General features: G+C 43.0%; 1 protein-coding gene across 1 annotated transcript in view; it reads right to left on the bottom strand.

Moving 5' to 3' along the window:
* Positions 1-13,699: 13,699 nt before the first annotated feature.
* The window catches only part of LOC120989083 (hippocampus abundant transcript 1 protein-like), a 72,870-nt gene continuing 62,351 nt past the window's right edge, over positions 13,700-24,218 (bottom strand). Inside the window, exons 9-13 of the mRNA XM_040416964.1 lie at positions 22,815-22,927; positions 21,766-21,863; positions 21,434-21,594; positions 14,508-16,198; positions 13,700-14,437 (exon numbers count right to left, since the gene is read on the bottom strand). Coding sequence (XP_040272898.1) covers positions 15,989-16,198; positions 21,434-21,594; positions 21,766-21,863; positions 22,815-22,927 — 582 coding nt within the window. The 3' untranslated portion in view covers positions 13,700-14,437; positions 14,508-15,988. The remainder of the gene's footprint in view (positions 14,438-14,507; positions 16,199-21,433; positions 21,595-21,765; positions 21,864-22,814; positions 22,928-24,218) is intronic.

Below are 24,218 nucleotides of genomic sequence, written 5' to 3'. Positions count from 1 at the left end.
GTAGCATCTAATTCACTGAGCCTCGGTACTGCCACAAGAACACAGGGCTGGATGAGATATCCAGCCCTATCACTCAAAGGAGAGGGAGGAGTACAGACAGCACAGGGAGCATTGCGCTAGTGGTGCTCCTAGCGTTATGGCCAGCCCACCCTAGAAAGGAAATAAAACATTTTGGACTACAAGACCTACTTTTTTTTTTAAATTATTATTATACTCACTTATATAGTGCTGACATATTCCGTAGCGCTTTACAGACATCAGCATCAAGCTGTCCCCAATGGGGCTCACAATCTAAGTTCCATATCAGTATGTTTTTGCAAGAAAAAAAGTCTTGCTAAAAAGCATATGCCTCTTAGGCCTCCTTCACACAGCAGTTTCCCCCCCCCACCCCCCCGTTTACTGGCCGTTTTTTGCGTTCCGCAAAAAAAACTGAATGTACTCCGTATGCATTCCGTTTCCGTATTTCCGTTCCGTTTTAACATAGAACATGTCCTATTATTGCCCGCAAATCACGTTCCGTGGCTCCATTCAAGTCAATGGGTCAGCAAAAAAAAACGGAACACATACGGAAATGCATCCGTATGTCTTCCGTATCCGTTCCGTTTTTTGCGGAACCATCTATTGAAAATGTTATGCCCAGCCCAATTTTTTCTATGTAATTACTGTATATGCCATACGGAAAAACGGAAACAAAAAAACTGAACAACGGATCCGGGAAAAACGGACCGCAAAACACTAAAAAAGCCATAAGGTCGTGTGCAATAGGCCTTATGCTGTTTTCACACCTGAACTCCGGTATATTTCCAGACTATCAGGTCTGGAGTTTACCAGAGTTTACCAGTTTTACCAGAAAAATTCAATGTCGGGTGAGTTCTCACTACAGAGGAAATGTTCCAGGTGCCTAGACAAAGGGCAGGAACGTTGGGCATGGCCACTGTGATTTTCTGGAACATTTACTGCTATTTTCACATATGTGCTCACTCAGACATAACCCGGAGTTAGTACTAGGGCTCTGGGGAGAAAGTCTGGGTAAAGTCCGGGACCGATATTGCGGATGTGTGCGTTCACACATACAGCACAGCCCCTCCGGGTAAACTCAAGAGAATGTCAGGTTTCCACTGTAAGTGTGAATGGGGCTTTATAGTCCTCAGTCAGGGTGGTCTATCAGTGCCAGACCTGCCTGAATGCTTCCTTAACCCCTTAGTGACCACCCATACGTATTTTTAGGGCGGTCACTAAGAGGCCTTAGGCTGGGCGGCCGCTTTTTTACGGCAGCCTAGTCTAAGTGCTGCACGGGTCCCCTGTGCAGCGGGGAGCCGCTCTCACATGAGAGCCGTGGCCCTGCTCTAACAGTCTGGATCTGGGCTGTTTAACACTTTACATGCCGCGGGCAATGGCGCCCGCCGCATGTAAAGTGCTGACAGAGGGAGCAGACTCCCTCTGTCTCCCATCGACACCCCGCAAATGGGATCGCGGGGTGGGGGAGATGCGTGTTAAGGCTACCTGAGGTCTGATGTAGGCCCCAGACCAGCCTTGAGTAATTTCAAGGCTGGTCAATGGGATAGTGCATTGCATTTTAAAAGCAATCAAAAAGTTGTCTGTTATAGTCCCCTTGTGGGACTATTAACCACCTCAGCCCCCAGTGCTTAAACACCCTGAAAGACCAGGCCACTTTTTACACTTCTGACCTACACTACTTTCACCGTTTATTGCTCGGTCATGCAACTTACCACCCAAATGAATTTTACCTCCTTTTCTTCTCACTAATAGAGCTTTCATTTGGTGGTATTTCATTGCTGCTGACATTTTTACTTTTTTTGTTATTAATCGAAATTTAACGATTTTTTTTGCAAAAAAATGACATTTTTCACTTTCAGTTGTAAAATTTTGCAAAAAAAACGAGATCCATATAGAAATTTTGCTCTAAATTTATAGTTCTACATGTCTTTGATAAAAAAAAAATGTTTGGGTAAAAAAAAAAATGGTTTGGGTAAAAGTTATAGCGTTTACAATCTATGGTACAAAAATGTGAATTTCCGCTTTTTGAAGCAGCTCTGACTTTCTGAGCACCTGTCATGTTTCCTGAGGTTCTACAATGCCCAGACAGTACAAACACCCCACAAATGACCCCATTTCTGAAAGTAGACACCCTAAGGTATTCACTGATGGGCATAGTGAGTTCATAGAACTTTTTATTTTTTGTCACAAGTTAACGGAAAATGATGATTTTTTTTTTTTTTCTTACAAAGTCTCATATTCCACTAACTTGTGACAAAAAATAAAAAGTTCTATGAACTCACTATGCCCATCAGCGAATACCTTGGGGTCTCTTCTTTCCAAAATGGGGTCACTTGTGGGGTAGTTATACTGCCCTGGCATTCTAGGGGCCCAAATGTGTGGTAAGGAGTTTGAAATCAAATTCTGTAAAAAATGACCTGTGAAATCCGAAAGGTGCTCTTTGGAATATGGGCCCCTTTGCCCACCTAGGCTGCAAAAAAGTGTCACACATCTGGTATCTCCGTACTCAGGAGAAGGTGGGGAATGTGTTTTGGGGTGTCATTTTATATATACCCATGCTGGGTGAGAGAAATATCTTGGCAAAAGACAACTTTTCCCATTTTTTTATACAAAGTTGTCATTTGACCAAGATATTTCTCTCACCCAGCATGGGTATATGTAAAATGACACCCCAAAACACATTCCCCACCTTCTCCTGAGTACGGAGATACCAGATGTGTGACACTTTTTTGCAGCCTAGGTGGGCAAAGGGGCCCATATTCCAAAGAGCACCTTTCGGATTTCACAGGTCATTTTTTACAGAATTTGATTTCAAACTCCTTACCACACATTTGGGCCCCTAGAATGCCAGGGCAGTATAACCACCCCACAAGTGACCCCATTTTGGAAAGAAGACACCCCAAGGTATTCCGTGAGGGGCATGGCGAGTTCCTAGAATTTTTTTATTTTTTGTCACAAGTTAGTGGAAAATGATGATTTTTTTTTTTTTTCATACAAAAGTCTCATATTCCACAAACTTGTGACAAAAAATAAAAACTTCCATGAACTCACTATGCCCATCAGCGAATACCTTGGGGTCTCTTCTTTCCAAAATGGGGTCACTTGTGGGGTAGTTATACTGCCCTGGCATTCTAGGGGCCCAAATGTGTGGTAAGGAGTTTGAAATCAAATTCTGTAAAAAATGACCTGTGAAATCCGAAAGGTGCTCTTTGGAATATGGGCCCCTTTGCCCACCTAGGCTGCAAAAAAGTGTCACACATCTGGTATCCCCGTACTCAGGAGAAGTTGAGGAATGTGTTTTGGGGTGTCTTTTTACATATACCCATGCTGGGTGAGATAAATATCTTGGTCAAATGACAACTTTGTATAAAAAAAAATGGGAAAAGTTGTCTTTTGCCAAGATATTTCTCTCACCCAGCATGGGTATATATAAAATGACACCCCAAAACACATTCCCCACCTTCTCCTGAGTACGGAGATACCAGATGTGTGACACTTTTTTGCAGCCTAGGTGGGCAAAGGGGCCCATATTCCAAAGAGCACCTTTCGGATTTCACAGGTCATTTTTTACAGAATTTGATTTCAAACTCCTTACCACACATTTGGGCCCCTAGAATGCCAGGGCAGTATAACTACCCCACAAGTGACCCCATTTTGGAAAGAAGAGACCCCAAGGTATTCGCTGATGGGCATAGTGAGTTCATGGAAATTTTTTGTTTTTGTCACAAGTTAGTGGAATAGGAGACTTTGTATGAAAAAAAATAAAATAAATAAATAAATCATCATTTTCCACTAACTTGTGACAAAAAATAAAAAAATTCTAGGAACTTGCCATGCCCCTCACGGAATACCTTGGGGTGTCTTCTTTCCAAAATGGGGTCACTTGTGGGGTAGTTATACTGCCCTGGCATTTTCCAGGGGCCCTAATGTGTGGTAAGTAGGTAAATGACCTGTGAAATCCGAAAGGTGCTCTTTGGAATGTGGGCCCCTTTGCCCACCTAGGCTGCAAAAAAGTGTCACACATCTGGTATCTCCGTACTCAGGAGAAGGTGGGGAATGTGTTTTGGGGTGTCATTTTACATATACCCATGCTGGGTGAGAGAAATATATTGGCAAAAGACAACTTTTCCCATTTTTTTTATACAAAGTTGGCATTTGACCAAGATATTTATCTCACCCAGCATGGGTATATGTAAAATGACACCCCAAAACATATTCCCCAACTTCTGCTGAATACGGAGATACCACATGTGTGACACTTTTTTGCAGCCTAGGTGGGCAAAGGTGCCCAAATTCCTTTTAGGAGGGCATTTTTAGACATTTGGATACCAGACTTCTTCTCACGCTTTGGGGCCCCTAAAATGCCAGGGCAGTATAAATACCCCACATGTGACCCCATTTTGGAAAGAAGACACCCCAAGGTATTCAATGAGGGGCATGGCGAGTTCATTGAAAAAAAAAATAATTTGGCACAAGTTAGCGGAAATTGATTTTTTGGATTTTGTTCTCACAAAGTCTCCCTTTCCGCTAACTTGGGACAAAAATTTCAATCTTTCATGGACTCAATATGCCCCTCAGCGAATACCTTGGGGTGTCTTCTTTCCAAAATGGTGTTATTTGTGGGGTGTTTGTACTGCCCTGGCATTTGAGGGTCTCCGCAATCATTACATGTATGCCCAGCATTAGGAGTTTCTGCTATTCTCCTTATATTGAGCATACGGGTAATGAGATTTTTTTTTTCCGTTCAGCCTCTGGGCTGAAAGAAAAAAATGAACGGCACAGATTTCTTCATTCGCATCGATCAATGTGGATGAAAAAATCTCTGCCAAAAAAAGAAAAAGGAGGGGAAAGGCGTCTGCCAGGACATAGGAGCTCCGCCCAACATCCATACCCACTTCAGCTCGTATGCCCTGGCAAACCCGATTTCTCCATTCACATCAATCGATGTGGATGAATAAATCATTGCCGGGATTTTTTTTTTTTATATATACAAAGTGTTTGCCAAAGTATATGAACACCGCCACCTCCTCAGCTCATATGCCTCGGCAAACATATCTTTTACTGCAGAGGAGAAATCTCGTCTTGCAGCGCCGCATACACCGACTTGCGTGTAATCTGACAGCAGCGCAATGCTTCTGTCCGAATGCACATCAGTGCTGCAGCTGGTCGATCGGTTGGTCCACCTGGAAGGTAAAAAAAACAAAACAAAAAAGAAAAAACCAGGCCGCAAAGCAATAACTTTATTAACTTTAGAACAGAACATATTAACTTTTTTAAACTTTTTTACTTACCGGTAATTTTTTTTTTGTTTAGTTTTTTTTACCTTTATAGAACAAACCTCTCCTTCCCCATGGGACAATGTGCAAAGCGCAAATCGCCCAAAGATGTGGCGAAGTACGTTATGCACTTTATCCCAGGTGAAAGGAGAGGTTTGCAGCAGCTGAGAGTAAAAGGGCCCTAATAGCCCTGTGTGCCTGTCCTGTGAGATGCAATCCCTATGCTAGGTGTACCTGTGTGTGGTACTTCCGGAAACACTCTCCATAGCATAGGGCAGGGTGGTCCGGACAGTCAGGACAGAAATAGCGGGTGTCACGCCTTATTCCACTCCTGCTACAGACACGACATCTTTTTCGGGGTGACGGTTGGGTTGAGGTACCAGGAACGACACTGGGGAAATGTCGCTCGTGTAGACGGCTAACTACACTGGGGGATGGGGCCACGGAACCTCCTGGGTAAAGGAGGTTCTCGATGATCTCTTCCTGGAATTTGAGGAAAGATCGTGTTCTCCCAGCCTTACTGTAGAGAACAAAACTATTGTAGAGCGCCAATTGAATTAAATATACAGACACCTTCTTATACCAGTGTCTGGTTCTGCGGGAAACTAAATACGGAGACAACATCTGGTCATTGAAGTCCACCCCTCCCATGAGCTTATTATAGTCGTGGACACAGAGGGGCTTTTCAATGACACGGGTTGCTCGCTCAATTTGGATTGTCGTGTCTGCGTGAATGGAGGAGAGCATGTAAACGTCACGCTTGTCTCTCCATTTCACCGCGAGCAGTTCTTCGTTACACAAGGCAGCCCTCTCCCCCCTTGCAAGACGGGTGGTTACAAGCCGTTGGGGGAAGCCCACGCGACTAGTTCGCGCGGTGCCACAGGCGCAAATCCGTTCTAGAAACAAATGCCTAAAGAGGGCCACACTTGTGTAAAAATTGTCCACATAAAGATGGTACCCCTTGCCGAATAAGGGTGACACCAAGTCCCAGACTGTCTTCCCACTGCTCCCCAGGTAGTCAGGGCAACCGACCGGCTCCAGGGTCTGATCTTTTCCCTCATAGATCCGAAATTTGTGGGTATAGCCTGTGGCCCTTTCACAGAGCTTATACAATTTGACCCCATACCGGGCACGCTTGCTTGGGATGTACTGTTTGAAGCCAAGGCGTCCGGTAAAATGTATTAGGGACTCGTCTACGCAGATGTTTTGCTCGGGGGTATACAAATCTGCAAATTTCTGGTTGAAATGGTCTATGAGGGGCCGAATTTTGTGGAGCCGGTCAAAAGCTGGGTGGCCTCTGGGACGGGAGGTGGTGTTGTCGCTAAAATGCAGGAAACGGAGGATGGCCTCAAATCGTGCCCTGGACATAGCAGCAGAGAACATGGGCATGTGATGAATCGGGTGCGTTGACCAATATGACCGCAATTCATGCTTTTTTGTCAGGCCCATGTTGAGGAGAAGGCCCAAAAAAAATTTAATTTCGGAAACTTGGACTGGTTTCCACCGGAAAGGCTGGGCATAAAAGCTTCCCGGGTTGGCGGATATAAATTGTGTGGCATACTGGTTGGTCTCTGCCACGACTAAGTCCAAGAGCTCCGCAGTCAAGAACAGCTCAAAAAATCCCAGGGCCGAACCGATTTGAGCCGTCTCAACCCGAACTCCAGACTGGGCGGTGAAAGGGGGAACTACAGGTGCGGCTGAAGTTGGTGACTGCCAATCAGGGTTTGCCAGCACCTCAGGGATTCTAGCGGCTCTACGGGCCTGTCTGTGTGGTGGCTGCGACGGGGTAACTAGTGCACGTGCCACCGTACCAGCTTCAACTGCCCTTCTGGTGCTCGCCACGTCACCATGTTGTACGGCAGTGCTGGTACTAGTTCCAGGGAGGGCTGCGCTGCTGGTGTATGCCTCACCACGTGATCCGGCAGCGACAGCCCCACTCTGCTGCTCTTGAAGCGGATCCTGCATAACCTGTGGTCTAGCGACACGGGGCCGGGTACGCCTGGTGCTGCCAGGGACCTCCACCTCCTCGTCCGAACTTTGGGTCAGAGAGCCACTGCTTTCCACAGGTTCATATTCTGACCCGCTAGATTCATCAGATGAGTGTTCCCACTCCTCATCCGACTGGGTCAGAATCCTGTAGGCCTCTTCAGAAGAATACCCCCTGTTTGACATTTTGGACTACTAAATTTAGGGGTATTCCCTGAGACTACCCAAGAAAAAAAGCAAGCCTGTCTTACAAAGGGGAGGCTAGCGAAGTACCGGAGGCCGCTGCGGTTGATAAAAAATATCAAAACTGATTTTTTTATCGCCGCAGTGCGTGTAAAATGAATGTGCAGTGATCAAAAAATATATTTTTTTTGTCACTGCGGTGGGGCGGGGCGTGGGTGAACGCACGTGTGGGCGACCGATCAGGCCTGATCGGGCAAACACTGCGTTTTGGGTGGAGGGCGAACTAAAGTGACACTAATACTATTATAGATCTGACCGTGATCAGTTTTGATCACTTACAGATACTATAAAAGTACAAATGCTGATTGGCGATACGCTATTCAGCGAATAAAAGTGACTGCGGTGCGGTGGGGTGGGCGCTAACTGACGCTAACTACCTAACCAAGGGGCCTAAACTATCCCTAAAACCTAACAGCCAATACTAGTGAAAAAAAAAAAGTGACAGTTTACACTGATCACTTTTTTTCCTTTCACTGGTGATTGACAGGGGCGATCAAAGGGGTGATCAAAGGGTTAATTGGGGTGCAGGGGGGTGATCAGGGGCTACAGTGAAGTGTTTGGTGTACTCACAGTGATGTCTGCTTCTCTGCTGGATCCAACCGACGAAAAGGACCAGCAGAGGAGCAGAGAAGCCATATAACAGATCATATTTACTAATATGATCTGTTATATGGCTTGTGATTGGATTTTTTAAAAATCGCCAGCCTGCCAGCCAATGATCATTGCTGGCAGGCTGGTGACGAACTTGTTCTTTAACTTTTGCCGGCCCGCGATGCGCATGCGCGGGCCGGCTTGGAGCGAAATCTCGCGTCTCGCGAGATGACGCGTATATGCGTGACTGTGCGCAGCGCTGCCACCTCCGGAACGCGAATCTGCGTACAGCGGTCCGGAGGTGGTTAAGTGGTAAAAAAAAAAAAAAAGTTAAAAAAGACATTTATTCAATAAAAGAAAATACACTTTTTTTTCCCCATTCAAAATACACTTTTCAATTAAAACAAAAAAAACTCCCCCATATGTTTGGTATTGCCGCGTTTGTAACGACCCGGACTACATAAATATCATGTAAATTATCCTCCACGGGGATAAAATAAAAAAGACAGAACTGCTAATTTATTCTTACTTGCCACCGAAAAAAACATAACAAGCGATCAAAAAGCGCCATCTGCTCCAAAATAATACCAATGAAAAATACAAGTCGTCCCGCAAAAATCAAGCCCTCACACAACTCCAAAGAAAGAAAAATAAAAAGTTATGGGTCTTGGGAAGCAGCAATGCAAAAACTTTTTTTTTTTTTTTTTTTTTTAAAAAAGGGGTTTTATTGCAAAAAAGTAGTAAAATATAAATAAAACTATGTATTTGGTATCACTGTAATCGTACTGACGCAGAGAATAAAGATATTATGTTATACTGAAAAATGAACGCCGCTAAATTTATAACCTAAAAACACAGTGGCAGTATTGCTGTTTTTCCCATCTCCCTCCCAAAAAGTTAATGAAAGTTAATCAGAAAGTTATGTGTACCCCAAAATGGCGCCATTAAAAACTACAACTTGTCCGGCAAAAAACAAGCCCTTAAAGCTATATGGACGGAAAAATAAAAAAAGTTATAGCTTGAAACGCGACTATGAAAAAAGGAAGAAAAAGGCTCATCACTAAGGGGTTAATGATCCAGCAGAGTGCTCATACAGCACTTTCCCTGATCAGTGAGAGAGCTGTGCGTCTGCCTGACACCGATCTGATCAGTGCATTCAAAAAAGGCTAAAGGATCTGTTCCGCACATGGAGAGGAAGGTCCTAAGCTGCACCGAAAAAAGTTATTGCAGCAGAAGGACCAGGAGAAGGTAGTGTCAATAAGTAGCATTTATGTATTTTTTTTAGGGGGTCTGTTATGTTACATGATGTGTGGTTTCTTGCGTGTATTGGCATTAGGGTTAGGTTTAGCGTAAACAATTTGGGAGCGGGGCTATATTCTCTTAGAAGCACATACAATCTAGGCACAACAGTTATTTTTTCGGTTTATAACTAGGAACAAATAATAAAAGGAGAACGTGGAACAAAATGAAATTGGCTCACTTTCTATTGGAAATATCAAGAACATGTTCTTATAAGAGGTACCCTAAAGGGACACTGCCATCTAATTGTATTTATCACACATTTTTGCAGAGAACGGGTGGATGTTTTTCTGGATATTTATAAGTTTTTTTTATGTCACTCCATGTAGTCTACTTCCTGTCCTAGTTCTTTAGTTCCTCTTTTTTTTACTTTTATCATGGCAAACAGCCACTCATGACTGTCTCAGTCAGAACAGAGGGAAGGGAGACGACTGAATCAATTAGGGCATCACACATTACATTGATAAGTGCAATGCTCTTCTGTGGACATCTTTATCTGCTGTAAGTATCATGAAAGCATAGAGCTGTCATACGGTTATCCTAATTCTATACCTACTATTACAGTAGCAGATAATACCTTCCCCTCATAGCAGCAGTAAACTAAATAGGTTATTTATCTATATAAGGCCCTTTGCACACAAGCGAGTTTTCAGCGCAGGTGCAATGTGTGAAGTTAATGCTTCGCAAATACTCAGGTTTATGCAGGTGCTCCCCTGCTTCCTCCAAACCTACAGGCTTATGTGGCCACAGCTTGCACAGCAATAAGAGTAAGGGCTCATGCACACAACCATTGTTGTTTTGCGATCCATTTTTCACAGATCTGTTGTTCCGAATCTGAGGTTTTTTCCCCCGATTTAAGTCCTCTTCCGTTCCATTATTCCACAAAACATATCCTTATGGTTTCTGTATGCGATCTGTTTTTTGCGGAAGGGAAACGGAAACAGTAACTTATTAAATCAAACACATGAGCAATATGGGCTGGGCATAGCATTTCTACAGTATGGATCTGCAAAATACGGGTGACATACATATGTGTTCCGTGTGCGTTATGTATTTTTTGCAGACCCATTGACTTGAATGGGGCCTCGGACCGTGATTTGCGGACAATAATAGAACAAGCACTACTTTTTTGTGGAACGGAAACGGAATGCACATGGAGTACCTTCTGCTGATTTGCGGACCCACTGAAGTAAATGGTTCCGCATACGGTCCGCAAAAACATGGAACAGAAGCGGAAAGAAAATACATTTGTGTGCATGAGCCCTAAGTGGGAGGAGTGAGATTGCATCCTTCACTGGGAATGTCCACTGAGCTCTGAACCTGCAGGACCACAAGCAAGTATGTTAGAGAAAGCTGATCGTGTCAAGAAGTAAGGTACAGAAGGGTCCTATTCACAAATAGTCTCCATTTTTCCAAGCCTTGGAAGGGGTTGTCTCTCACCTAAATAAATCACCATTTATTCTGTAGTCCTAGGATTGTTTCTGTAATGTAGATCAATTTTCTCTGTCACCTTTTATGCCTCATACTGCCCCAAATTTCATGCTTTTTACTAGTAATATCTAGAAACATTTTATCAGCGGTGGCCGTGCAGGCGCACAGGAACCCCATCAGCCGGCTGCTCTGGTGGCCGGGTTTCATGGGAGCGAGCGTGCACTTATTATTGTCCATTCGCAGTCACTCCTGTCCCGGCCACCTCATCTGAGCTTTATTACAAGCTAATACGATCTACAGGGAGCACGCGCACACAAGCAAGGGGCAGGGTTGCCTGCTCCCTGCCCTGCTTGCTGTGCCTTCAGCAAGCAGACGACCAAGGACCTGAGAGCCACAAAGGAACCTGTATATAATGAGGTGAGACAACTCCTTTAAGGACTTTATGTAGTCTGGAAGGGATGTGTTCATTAGAGACTAACTCAATTTGACAACATCCAAAATAGTTTCAGGTTGGAATAATGTGATTTGGAGACCTTCTCTCTATTTCTTAATGCGTAAAAGTAACCCCTGTACTAGGCCACCCCTGTCTAGGATGTGTATATAAAGAACTAATAGGGCGCTATTCTAGAAAAGATCTGGCGGCTCATGATAACTGTCTTGCACACACTCCTAAAATAGTTGCTCCAAGCCAGGTCTGAAGTGTTCTTTTGAGCAGCTTAGCTGTACAGCCACATTACAGTGAACCTCTAGTGCAGATCTTTCCTTCCTCCTATTCAAATCATAGAGGATTAGGGTATACATATGTTCATGACTAGCACTTATATTTTTTATGTAAAAGTGTATGTATGCTTAGACTTTTAAATTCAATAAATTCCTGCAATGTACATTAAATATATTGGAATCATTTTTTGGGCATATGCGAATACATTTTTTTCTCTTGAGCATGCAGGGGATACATATAAAGCAATATAAATTTCCTGTGACAGAGAATCCTGGAGAAAAACAGATTCCTACATCACATTTGGATCTAAACTAATGGGCCTTTAGAAGCAACGCAGAATGCTTCCATTCACCAAGAGCAAGAAACCATGTTGGAGAAAATATTTAAAGGTTATGGACAAATGCTTGGCAATTTTTTTTTATGATAACATTTTTAGCTTGCGTAAAAAGACAATAAAAAAAAAATATTTTTTGTCTAAAATTAACAAAATGCAATCGTGAAACAAATAGCCTTTTAAAGTGGAAGAAAACATTTAAAGGAACACACATTGACATTCTTTAATGACTACAACCTATGCATGAATATCCTTTGTATTATTTATTTTTTTGTTTGCTGGTTTTCTGGATGAGTTTTTGAAGTCACTCCATGTATTCTACTTCTCGTCCTAGATTTTTAACGTCTTCTTCGTTTAGGCTTTCAGCATGGCAGACAGTCTTGCTTACCTCTCTCAGTCCGGTCACCACTGTGGGCAAACAGGGAAGGGGGATGAGTGACTCAATTAGAGCATCACGCATAAGGCTACTTTCACACTCGCGTTTTGGCGGATCCGTCATACAACCGCATGCATCCGTCATAAACGGATCGGTTTGTTTTATCTGAAACATAGCCAAGACGGATCCGTCATGAACTCCACTGAAAGTGAAAGGGAGACTGATCAGTTTTCTATTGTGTCAGAGGAAACTGATCCGTCCCCATTGACTTACATTGTGTGCCAGGACGGATCCATTTGGCTCAGTTTCGTCAAGTGGACGAAACTGCAGGCAGTTTTGGTGTCCGCCTCCAGAGCGGAATGGAGACGGATAGGAGGCAAACCGAGGAAAACTGATGCATTCTTAGCGGATCCTTTTCCATTCAGAATGCATTAGGGCAAAACTGATCCGTTTAGGACCGCTTGTGAGAGCCCTTAACGGATCTCACAAACGGAAAGTCAAAATGCCAATGTGAAAGTAGCCTTAGGCCTCATGCACACGACCGTCGTTGTGTTTCACATCCGAGCTGCATTTTTTGCGGCTCGGGTGCAGACCCATTCACTTCAATGGGGCCGCAAAAGATTTGGACAGCACTCTGTGTGCTGTCCGCATCCGTTGCTCCGTTCCGTGGCATCACCAAAAAAATATAGCATGTCCTATTCTTGTCCGTTTTGTGGACAAGATTAGGCTTTTCTACAATGGGCCACCAGTTCCGTTAAAAACTGCACGGTCGTGTGAATGAGGCCTTACACTGATAAGAGCAGTGCTCTCCAGTGGAAATTATTGACTAGGCCTATCAAAAGAATGATAGAGCTGTCCTACTAGAGATAAGAAGTCAGGAAGATGTCAAGGAGATCTTCCCGACTTCTTATCTCCAGCGGCACCAGTTTGATAAAGGCAGAGTGAGGCCGAAACGTCACTTGATCTGTACAGTCGTATGTCTAATAAATATCCACGACTTTGAAACCATATTGTTGGAGTTTCTATTTCTACTGCAAACAGGGTAGGAACCTGAGTTTGAGCACTAACAAAGGCAGAGTGCCACAGAGTTTTGTTTAAACACTAATAAGAGCTGTCCTACTGTTATCCTAGCTCTACACCTACTATTAGAACGAGGATTACCCTTCTGGTAACATTTTCCCCTCACAGCATTAGTAAACGGACAATTTGATTATTTATCTACACAGGAGGTCTTATTTGTGCTGACTGCTACAGAAGGACAATATTTGGTATTCTTCATTCTTAACGGCTTAGTACTGCTAACATGAAAAAAGAAACTGGCAAAAATTAAAAAAAAAATGTTTTCTATGAATATTGAGTCCACAATTTAAGACCTTATCCAATGAATTATTTACACACCAAGTAAAGCTACCACACAGCAGAAAGGGAGTATAATATGCCTTGTTTATTATGTATCATGATCAGAGTTAACATAAAAATCAAATGCATATTATAAAATGTATGTTATCTTGAAGGAAAAAAAACATCACAAAATATATACCTTATGTAAGAGAAAGAAAAAAAACATTTTCAGTCATAGATATTCCTTTATATAAAAGCAATATATTTTTCAGTGAAGAATCTTGTTACAGTTATAAATACAAGATATACACAGCCTCTCGGTAGGGAAAAATGTTTCTTACAAATATCTACATATAAAACATTAAAAGCGGCAATCTGTTAATGTCTTATTTACTCCGGTCTGCATTTCAGAAAAATACTATTTGCATCTTTTCTTTAAACCATTAAATCTTCAAAAGTAACATTTGAGAGAGAAAAAAGAAAACAAAACCGACGTGACAAAGTGTCCCAAGATTGAGCTATAAAAAGAAAATATTAATCTGCATATCTTTCACCAAAGCTGTGTAGGAAGAGTTTCGAATAGGAAGGCTATGATATGTGTCCAATGCACTCTACATAGCAGTTAAGGCGGAGTGTAACAAATGAGGTGACCTTAATATCTGGACCAAAAAGAAGAGAGTAGGCATGCTGGTAGCTCCTGGCATCCATCTGCATTATGCAGGAAATTAGGAATGCTGTGATAAAATCAACACCTAAAAGTGCATTTACACCAGTCCACTGGGAAGGACCCAGGAGGTAAAAAGCAGCTTATACAGACAGATCTGTATAATCGTATAATAGTTTCTGGACAGCAGATCGTCCTGTGTGAATGAATCTGTATGAGGATGAGACATCCTTCTCTGTATGGGGACGAAGGATGTCTCATCCTCATACAGATTCATTCACACAGGACGATCTGCTGTCCAGAAACGATTATTTCAACCGATGATGGAGCTTGTTCACTGGGCGACCTGTGACGCCCTTACACTGGTAGATTAATAGGGAATGAGTGCTCATTACCAACAGCTGCCCCGTGTAAATCCGGCATCACCACGTGCAACGTTACGAAGTACCTGATATTACAGTGCACACTGGTATCACTAATCGGTTTTAACGTTCGGTCCTCTTCTCAGTGAGTTCCAAAAAATAGTCATCTTTGTTTGAACAGCGGTCAGAAATTCATGTTGGGAAATCTGCAACATATGAGAAAGCTGCCATATAAATACTCTGCTAACTACTTTTAATGTACTACACTGCCACTCTTAATACCATTCATTTTATATGTACATTTTTATCTAACTATGCTCTGTGCAAATACTTGCCTTAGGCGACAATCAGGCAGCTCCTTCCAAGGCCGGACTGGGTTTCCTTGGGCCCACCAGATGGAATTATTTTCAGGGCTCAACCCTTATATGATCTATACAGTCTAACAGGGTTTGATTCAAAGACATAGACCCTAACGGTAATTTGTTGTCTCCAAAGGCATTTTTTTTTTATTTTCTCTCTGTACCTTTGGGGCCTACTGTGGTATCAGAGCCTGTGCCCACCAGAGGATCCTCTGGTTCTCCCGCTAGGCTCGTTCCAAGCCATACCTGTTATTTAGGACACAACAGTAAAGACCTTATTCTTTGTAGGTCTACTACTCTACTGCTTGCTACCAGCCATAGGGTTGTATGTGGTCTGACCTAGCAGCATTTGCCTATAACGTATATCATCACGGACGCTGGGTTGGTTTTGGGAATTCCTGCAGCATCCCGCTCATCATAGTACAGCTCTGTAAACAAGTTACTGAGAACTTCAGAGTTATTCTAGAAGACAAGGTTACTCCAAAAATGCAGCAAGAAAGGCAAAACCAAGTCTTCTCCCCACCACCTCCTACACAATAAAATACAACGACACAAATGTAATAGCAGGCACTGTAGGGCGTGTAACAACACGGTCTCTCTTTGCATATGGTACCAGAGTCAGATGCTCTCTGTCACTGCAACTTCTAGGGATTTTCTTTTTGTCAACAGTCAATATAAAATGCAATGACAAGGTTCGAGGTAGCATAAGCAGAAAAACACAATCTCAAACCTTTAGCTTCTTTACTGCTGGAGATGTTTCGCTACACATGCAACCTCCCATGCAGTGAATAAGTAATAATTGATATTTAAGACAAAAAAAAAACTGTGAAAATAAATATAACAATGGCAGTCAATGGGACATCTGCATGGAGATCCAACGCCTTATATTGTGGTTGCTGTTGTGTAATGACCTTTTCTTCAGCAGAGCTTGGTACAGTCTCCTCTCTTCTGACTGCGGGCGATGCCAAGGGACAGTTTAGAAGGGAGTCACACACTGGTGTCCTGTAACAAAGGTTCTATGTCTTCATTGCCGCCACAGTCTGGAGTATTCGCTTGACTATTGCTGCCGATGCTGTGCTTTCCACCCATCATGTTTTTGGAGTCAGTGCTGTGTTCAGGGATGAACAAGGCAACCAGGAAAGCAAGAAGGACAGCAATTGCTCCGAATAAAAATGGTGGTCCTGGAATAACGGCTCCCTGATGAAAGGAGGATGAAACAAGTCAGAATTAGCAACACAATCCAGGTAAAAAACAAAAAACTGTGCCCTCCCAACTAACCTCCACTCCTGATTTCTGTCAGTTTTTATTTTCATCCGTAGGTCACACTAGTAATAGTGTGCGTCATGTCTATGACTAGGTTAATCCCACAGCTCTCAGTCTGGTATACTTGGCCATGCTTCAACCCTTGGTATCCTAAGAATGCAGGACTAACCAAACCTATTATGGCATAACAAGTGGTTTTTCCAGCTGGGCCTTTCGTGGCCGAGATGTGAATAACCACTGTGCCAGGGGAGGCAGACTTACGGAAATCGCCGAGTGGCTGGTGCTCCGCTGTTTCACTAACTCACATTACAAGAACTCTTAGACTAGCACATCCAAAGTCACAGGGGTACATCCATAAGGCTAACATGCAGACAGCAAAATGGCAGCACACCATTACACATGCAAACAGAACTAGGGATTAGGCATTTTTCTGGATTACACTGGTACTATACCTACTAGGCATGAAAAATGGAAGCTCTTCGTGCTAGTCTAAATCTTCTTGTAGTATATATTGAGGGTAGATGCCTCTTTTAGATTGAGCACTCCCCGCCCAGTATAAATATAGCTGGTTCCTGCACTGCCCTGAACATTGTCGGCCCAGGAGAGGCAGTTCTGTTAGGCCCCACAAGAGCGTGTGCGGATTAGGTCCGGATGCGTTGTGAATGCGTTCAGTGAAAAATGCGTCATTTTGCAAACAAAGTCATTCAGTTTTGTCTGCGATCGCGTTGAGTTGTTCAGTTTTTATTGCACGGGTGCAATGCGATTTAATGCGTTTTGTACGCGCGAGATAAAAAACTGAATGTTTACAAACAACATCTCTTCGCAACCATCCATGAAAAACGCATCGCATCCGCACTTGCTTGCGGATGCGATTTTAACGCAGCCCCATTCACTTCTATGGGGCCAGTGTTGCGTGAAAATGGCAGAACATGCTGCAACGCACAAGCGATGCGTGAAAACCAATTCACATGTACACAGCCCAATTGAAATGAATGGGTCTGGATTCCGTGCGGGCGCAGAATACTCGCTCGTGTCAAAGGGACCTTAGTGTTAGGTACCCATCTGTAGAAGCCACCTTATTTTGCATTTGAAATGTACGTGTTCCTTTTAAAGAAACATTTACACTGTGCAGATGAGCAGACGACTGACAGGAAGGTGTTCCTTCCCAACAACTGCCTGCTCATTAGTGGAAGGGAAACACTGCATTTACATTCACAGATCACCTCCACGATCTGCTGCCCAGAAACAATGACTTGATTTGTGACACTTTTAGACGGGCAGATTATCGGGAACGGACATTCAGAGAAACGTTTGTTCATAATAACTGGTCTGAACATCGGGCCGTGTAAATCCTGCTCTAATGTATGGGTCAGTATGATTATGTAGTGTTAGCGGTTTACTACTTTTGCACAACTGCAGATTTCATGAAAATAAAAAAGTTTGTGGCCACAATCCAAGATCCATTTTTATTTTTTTTTTTCTCCATAAATGTAGTCATGTGGGCTTGATTTTTGCAGGAAAAGTCATTTTATTAGACCCTTTTTGTATCCATATAAACAACTTTTTTGGAAGCTAATTTTTTTGCAAATATAACAATTATACCAATGCATTTTGCATTCAAAGTTTGATCCATTCCGCATATCTAGCAGGCTACTTTTATTGTATGGGTCGATACAATTATGACGATACCAAATGTGTATTTTTTGCTCTACTACTGTTGCACAGTAATAGCACATTCAATGAAAAATTTTATTTTTACAATACTAAGCCACAGTTTTAGGCAGGAGTGGAAAAAAATGCTGCAAAGTAAGAAGGCACTTAAAAATAGGTGTTAGTAGCTTAAATGTATTCTGCAGCCGGATAACAAACTCATACAGCCAATGTCATTAACCCTTTCACTACCGGAGTTTTTTTATTTTATTTTTATTTTGTTTTCATTTTTCTTCCCCATCTTCCTTGAGCTATAACTTTTTAATATTTCCGTTCACATAGCTGTATGAGCGCTAAATTTTTGTGGGACAAGTTGTACTTTTTAATGCCATCATTAATTATGGTATAAAATGTAGTGGGAAGCGGTAATTTTTTAAATGGGGTGGACTTGGAAAAAAAAAACGCAATTCCTCCACGTTTTTACGAGTTTTGTTCCCACCGCGTTTCGTTTGCGGCAAAACTGTCCCATGCCCTTCATTCTCTGGGTCAGTACGATTACAACAATACCCCACATGTATAGAGTTTTTATGTTGTATGTCTAAATAGCGTAAAAATAAAATGTAAACTTCAATAACTTTTTTTTTTTTTTACGTCACCATATTCTGACCCCATAGCTTTTTTATACTTATGTCTACTGAGCTGTTTAGGGGCTCATTTTTTGCGGGACAAGCCGTAGAGTTTATCGATACCATTTTGGAGTGTGCGTGACTTTTTTTAATCATATTTTATTAAATTTTTTCAGGTAAGAGAAGCAATGAAAAAATGGCAAATCGGACAATTTGACCCTTTTTTTTGCGCATTTAGATGCCGTGATCTCACTTGATCCCAGCATCTAAAGCCTTTAATTACTGCGATCGGCATTATTGCCAGTCACGGACTTGCCGGCCATGACGCCCACTGCACGTGTGATCGGGCGCCATGTTCCCACATCTCTCCAGCACCGTACATGTACGGTGCTGGTAGGGAAAGGGTTAAGAACTATCTTCAGCATACAGCAAAAACAAGGAGTCTGGAAGTGATCATATGGCCTCCACAGAGCCTTGATCTCAACATTGAGTCTGTCTGGAATTACATGAAGAGACAGAAGGATTTGAGCAAGCCTGCATCCACAAAAGATTCGTAGTTAGTTCTCCGAGATGTTTGGGACAACATCTCTTCTGAGTCCCTTTAGTTTTTTTTTTTTGTTTTTTTTTAAGGAAAAAGGTGGTCACACCAAATATTGATTTGATTAAAATTTCTATTTTGTTCATGCACTTTGCATGTTGTTCATTGATAAAAATAAAATATTAGCATTCTTACTTCAGATAATTTTCCCCACACCTGCCAAAAACTTTTGCACAGTACTGTTAGTTGCCGCAGAAGAGATGTAACTTTTTTTTTCTGTCCATTTAGTTGTGTGAGGGCCTTTTTTTTGTGGGACAGTTTTTCTTGGTATGGTTTATTAATACAAGGGACTGAGGGTTCACATCACGTTTTTGCCATCTGTTTAACGTGTCATCTGTTCACCATAGAGTTCCACTGTAAAAAAAATTGTATACGTTAACGTATACATTTTCTTACTGGATACGCTATGTGTGCTACACTTTTGTATCTTTTTTCCCCAACGTATACGTTGAACAGATGGGGGGGAAAAAAGTGATGTGAACCCAGCTTTATAGACTTTTTTTGGGAGAAAATGGTAAGATTTTTTTTTTTTACTTCTAAATGTAACATTTAGTTAACAGAGGACTTCACAGTGAGATATTATTGATTTTATAATACCTGTCACAGCACAACCTAATAAGCATACATCTGTGGTACACTGGAGGCCTTTATCAGGTACCAAGCTGCCATGGCTATGCATCAACACCCTGCAATTGTGTTGGTGGGGCATCTATGGGGGCAGCATGAACTCATCTCTATCTAAGGCTACTTTCACACTCGCATTTGGTGTGGCTCCGTCATGGATCTGCACAAACGCATCCGTTGAAATATTACAACCGCATGCATCCGTTCAGAACGGATCCGTTTGTATTTTCTTTAACATAGCCAAAACGGATCCGTCTTCAAACACCATTGAAAGTCAATGGGGGGCGGATCCGTTTTCTATTGTGCCATATTGGGTCAGTGAAAACGGATCCGTCCCCATTGACTTACATTGTGTGTCAGGACGGATCCGTTTGGCTCAGTTTTGTCAGACGGACACCAAAACGCTGCAAGCAGCGTTTTGGTGTCCACCTCTAAAGCGGAATGGAGGCGGAACGGAGCCAAACTGATGCATTCTGAGCGGATCCTTATCCATTCAGAATGTATTAACGGCAAAACTGATCTATTTTGGACCGCTTCTGAGAGCCCTGAACGGATCTCACAAACGGAAACCAAAACGCCAATGTTAAAGTAGCCTAACCACCTACATGTTGAAGTCCCTATCAACCACAGCAAGAGGATGAGCAGTTGGGATTAGAGTTTTCTGATCTTGCCCATTACAGCAGGAGCCTAGCTGTCAGTAATGCTCCCATGGTGATCCACAGCACAACTTCTGTGCCCATGGGATCGTCATGATGTATCTGTGCTTCATAGAGGCTTGACGCAAGTCAAACCATGAAGCACAGTTCTAACATTATGGCTTAAGGGGTTAACTGAAGAGATCCAGGGAACGTTTAAATCACAGCCTGTGGAAGGTTAGAAACAGAAGGACAAGGAAGCTCATCCTCCCACAGTCTGAGAAAAGCAGCTGCAGCTTCCAGAAAAAAACAAAACTTCAAAAAGCCTCTAAATGCAGTAACTGACACATAAGGGGAGATTTACTACTCAAAATGCACCAGAAGTCTGCAATAATGTGAACAAAAAAGAAAGAAAATGGGTGAGGCTTAAAAATGATGGTGAAAAGTAAGATAACTAGTAGGTGGCACAAACACTAGGCAGTGTAAAGGTACGCCATGATTTATCTTCCAGCAGCAGCCACTTAAATTTGGCTCAGTGTAAGGCCGAGTTCACACGAACGTGTGCAGTCCGGAAATATCGCTGCATTTGTGAGCATGATCCTCCGCTCTGGACACTGCTCGTCTTGCAGGAGCGCACAGCATTATACTGATTTATAATACTATGTGCCTCTGCTTGACCTTATTTTTACACAATCATACTGACCTAAAGCGGTCACTAGGATCCTGTAGAAGTAAGGTCAAGCAGAGGCACATAGTATTATAAATCAGTATAATGCTGTGCGCTCCTGCAAGACGAGCAGTGTCCAGAGCGGAGGATCATGCTCACAAATGCAGCGTGATTTTCGGACTGCACAAGCCCTTACATTGTCAAAATCTTTGACACTTAGTAAATTTGCCCCATTATCTGACGTGTGTTATGGACCAGACTGAGGAGTTCAAACTGTCCAGAATACTTCTTTAACAAAACTAATACATAGTAATACCCAAGTCATTTCCATCAGTTTACAAAGCCATACAACATCTTTTCACCGCTTACCTCTTCGCTAGGATCTTTGCTTGTGGTCTTATCATCTGTGCTGGGCACTGGCACTAATCCCCCAAGTTCCACGTGGAACAGAAAGAAAACAAACCCATAGAGTGCGGGGCCTAGACCATTGCATAGACCTCGAATACCAGTTACCATGCCTTGTGCTACACCTGCAATGGTAACAAAACCATCATGTTAGATCAGGTGTCTTAACATAATAACCCTTCTATCACACATGTTTTCTTTACAACAAGAGTACCATAGCAGTATGTGTGTGTTTTTATGGATAATATACATACACACAATACACCTCTACAGGCTGTTTCATAACAAAAATGTACCTTGTTGATCCGACTCAGCACAACGGGAAATCAGGGCGCTCACTGCAGGGAACGTGATACTAGACATGGCAGCTACAGCACCAGCTGCCCACATCATCCTGGAAAGTAATTTTAAAACGTGTGAAAAGAGCAAACTACCCATACGATATATACATGCCGGGAATAATGAGGACCTACTGCACACTGAGATTGTGTGTGGTTTCATTTATTAGTTCTCTGACCTGTCGTCGCTGAAACCAATTAAGAGGTATTCTCATCACAGACATTTATGATTTATTCACAGGGTATGAGATAAATGAGGAGGGACCTGCATCTGTCTCCAGAATGGGGCTCTCGTGTTCAAAATGACACCACGGCTACAGCAAATGGATACGTGGCCGTGCGTGTACAGCTTTCTCCATTCACTTCTATGGGAGTACAGACATATCAGAAACGTCTGTGATGAGAATACCTGTATCAGTAAAAACAGTTTTGGTTGATTGTGGAAAAAACTGAAATATCCTAGGAAGTTTCTATTTAATACAGATGACATCGAACAAGCAGAAAAACACTTTTTCACAAAAATATTTAACATAAAAACCTTGATTCAAATAATAGAGGATACATTCCCTTTTGAATGGACCTTCCTGGGAAATTGTATAATTCCTTATAATGCCGCAGACATTGACAAATGCTTGGACCAGACAATCAGCATATATACTTATTGGTTTCATCCGGACTAGTTATCTGCTTATTTTTCATTTTTTCTGAATTTACTGGACTGGTCCTCACAACTAGTTACTTATTTTCCAGACGGTTTACAGTTTCAAGTTTTAAGAGGTTTTTGTACAGAGGACATGAACTATCCAATGGGCTAAAGGACAACATTTAAGTATTACGAAAAGGTGGTCCCATCATCAATGGGTCCATTCCTTTATGATGGGGTACACGAGTGCGGCATCCACAGAGCTTTTAGTGTGGATATATCTAGTGTGAACATTGTCCATTACAACCTGGGAGGCCAGTAGAAAACATTGAGGCAAGTAGTAGCAAATGATAACTGTACTTACCATGGCTGTGACCCAAAACCATACCAGGCCAGCTGGAACATCTGGAAACCGAGACCAAGAAGAACAGTATTTTTGTTTCCAATTGAGCGCATAAGAATACTGAGGAACACAGTCTGGAAAATATAAAGTATAGCACAAGGATTTACATCTGGGAGAAGAGTCATCTACCTAAAAGCTTTGGGCTTGATAACGGATTTATTATTTAGGCTCTGTTCACGTGCCATTTGGATTATATGTCAGAGGTATATATTGGGAGTAGACCCAGACATATAGCTCTGACATAAACCACAGTATACCCATACAGTTACACTGGCCACAACGTTCCTGTAAAGCAGTGCTTCTCAATTATTTTCTGTCATGCCCCCCCTAGGAAGAAGAAAACATTTCGCGCGCGACTGTAAATAGTATCATTTGTCTATAAAATTGTTATAAGTACACCTCTGCATAACACTGTATCCTTATTAACGTATAAGAGAATAAAAAAAGAAAGAAATGTGGATCGGACACACACTTATGGGGGGATCTGTGGATGACGGACACTTATGGGGGGGGGATCTGTGGATGACGGACACTTATGGGGGGGGATCTGTGGATGACGGACACTTATGGGGGGGATCTGTGGATGACGGACACTTATGGGGGGGATCTGTGGATGACGGACACTTATGGGGGGGATCTGTGGATGACGGACACTTATGGGGGGGGATCTGTGGATGACGGACACTTATGGGGGGGGATCTGTGGATGACGGACACTTATGGGGGGGGGGGATCTGTGGCTGGCACTGTTATATATGTGCCATCCACAGACCCCCCACCCCATAACAGTGCCATCCACAGTGCCCCCCCCCCCCCAGCCCATAACAGTGCCATCCACAGATTCCGTGTGCCCGCCGCAGCCGTTTAAAGTTATTAAACATGCCCCCCTCACTTTTAATAGTACCGCACATCCGAATTTCTTCTGTATAATGCCGGCAGGCGGGCCGGGCGGCCGGCGTGTCCCTCAGTGACGTCACTTGTCTGCGCCGCCTGCTTCATTTATAAAGCAGGCGGCGCAGGCACGTGACATCACTGAGGTACGCGCCGGCCGCCCGGCCTGCCTGCCGGCATTATACAGAAGAAATTCGGATATACGGTACTTTTAGGAGTGAGGGGGGCATGTTTAATAACTTTTAATTCAATAATACATTTTATATTAGTATACCGGAGGGAGCGGGGCTATAGTACAGTGACCGCACCGCCCCACCGCTATTGCCGGCCCCCAGCTCCTCCTCCGGCCCCCGCTCCGTACATCGCGTCCAGCGCCTGCGCCGGCCTCTGATCAGACGGGAGATGAGCACTTCCACAATGGAAGCGCTCATCTCCCTGCCGCATATTACACCCCTGATGCTATGGCGCCCTGTGC

Source organism: Bufo bufo, chromosome 2 (assembly GCF_905171765.1).
Source record: "Bufo bufo chromosome 2, aBufBuf1.1, whole genome shotgun sequence".
Classification (NCBI taxonomy): Eukaryota; Metazoa; Chordata; class Amphibia; order Anura; family Bufonidae; genus Bufo; species Bufo bufo.
The sequence above is the reverse complement of the archived record's forward strand: the minus strand, read 5'-3'. Positions and strand labels throughout refer to the sequence as shown.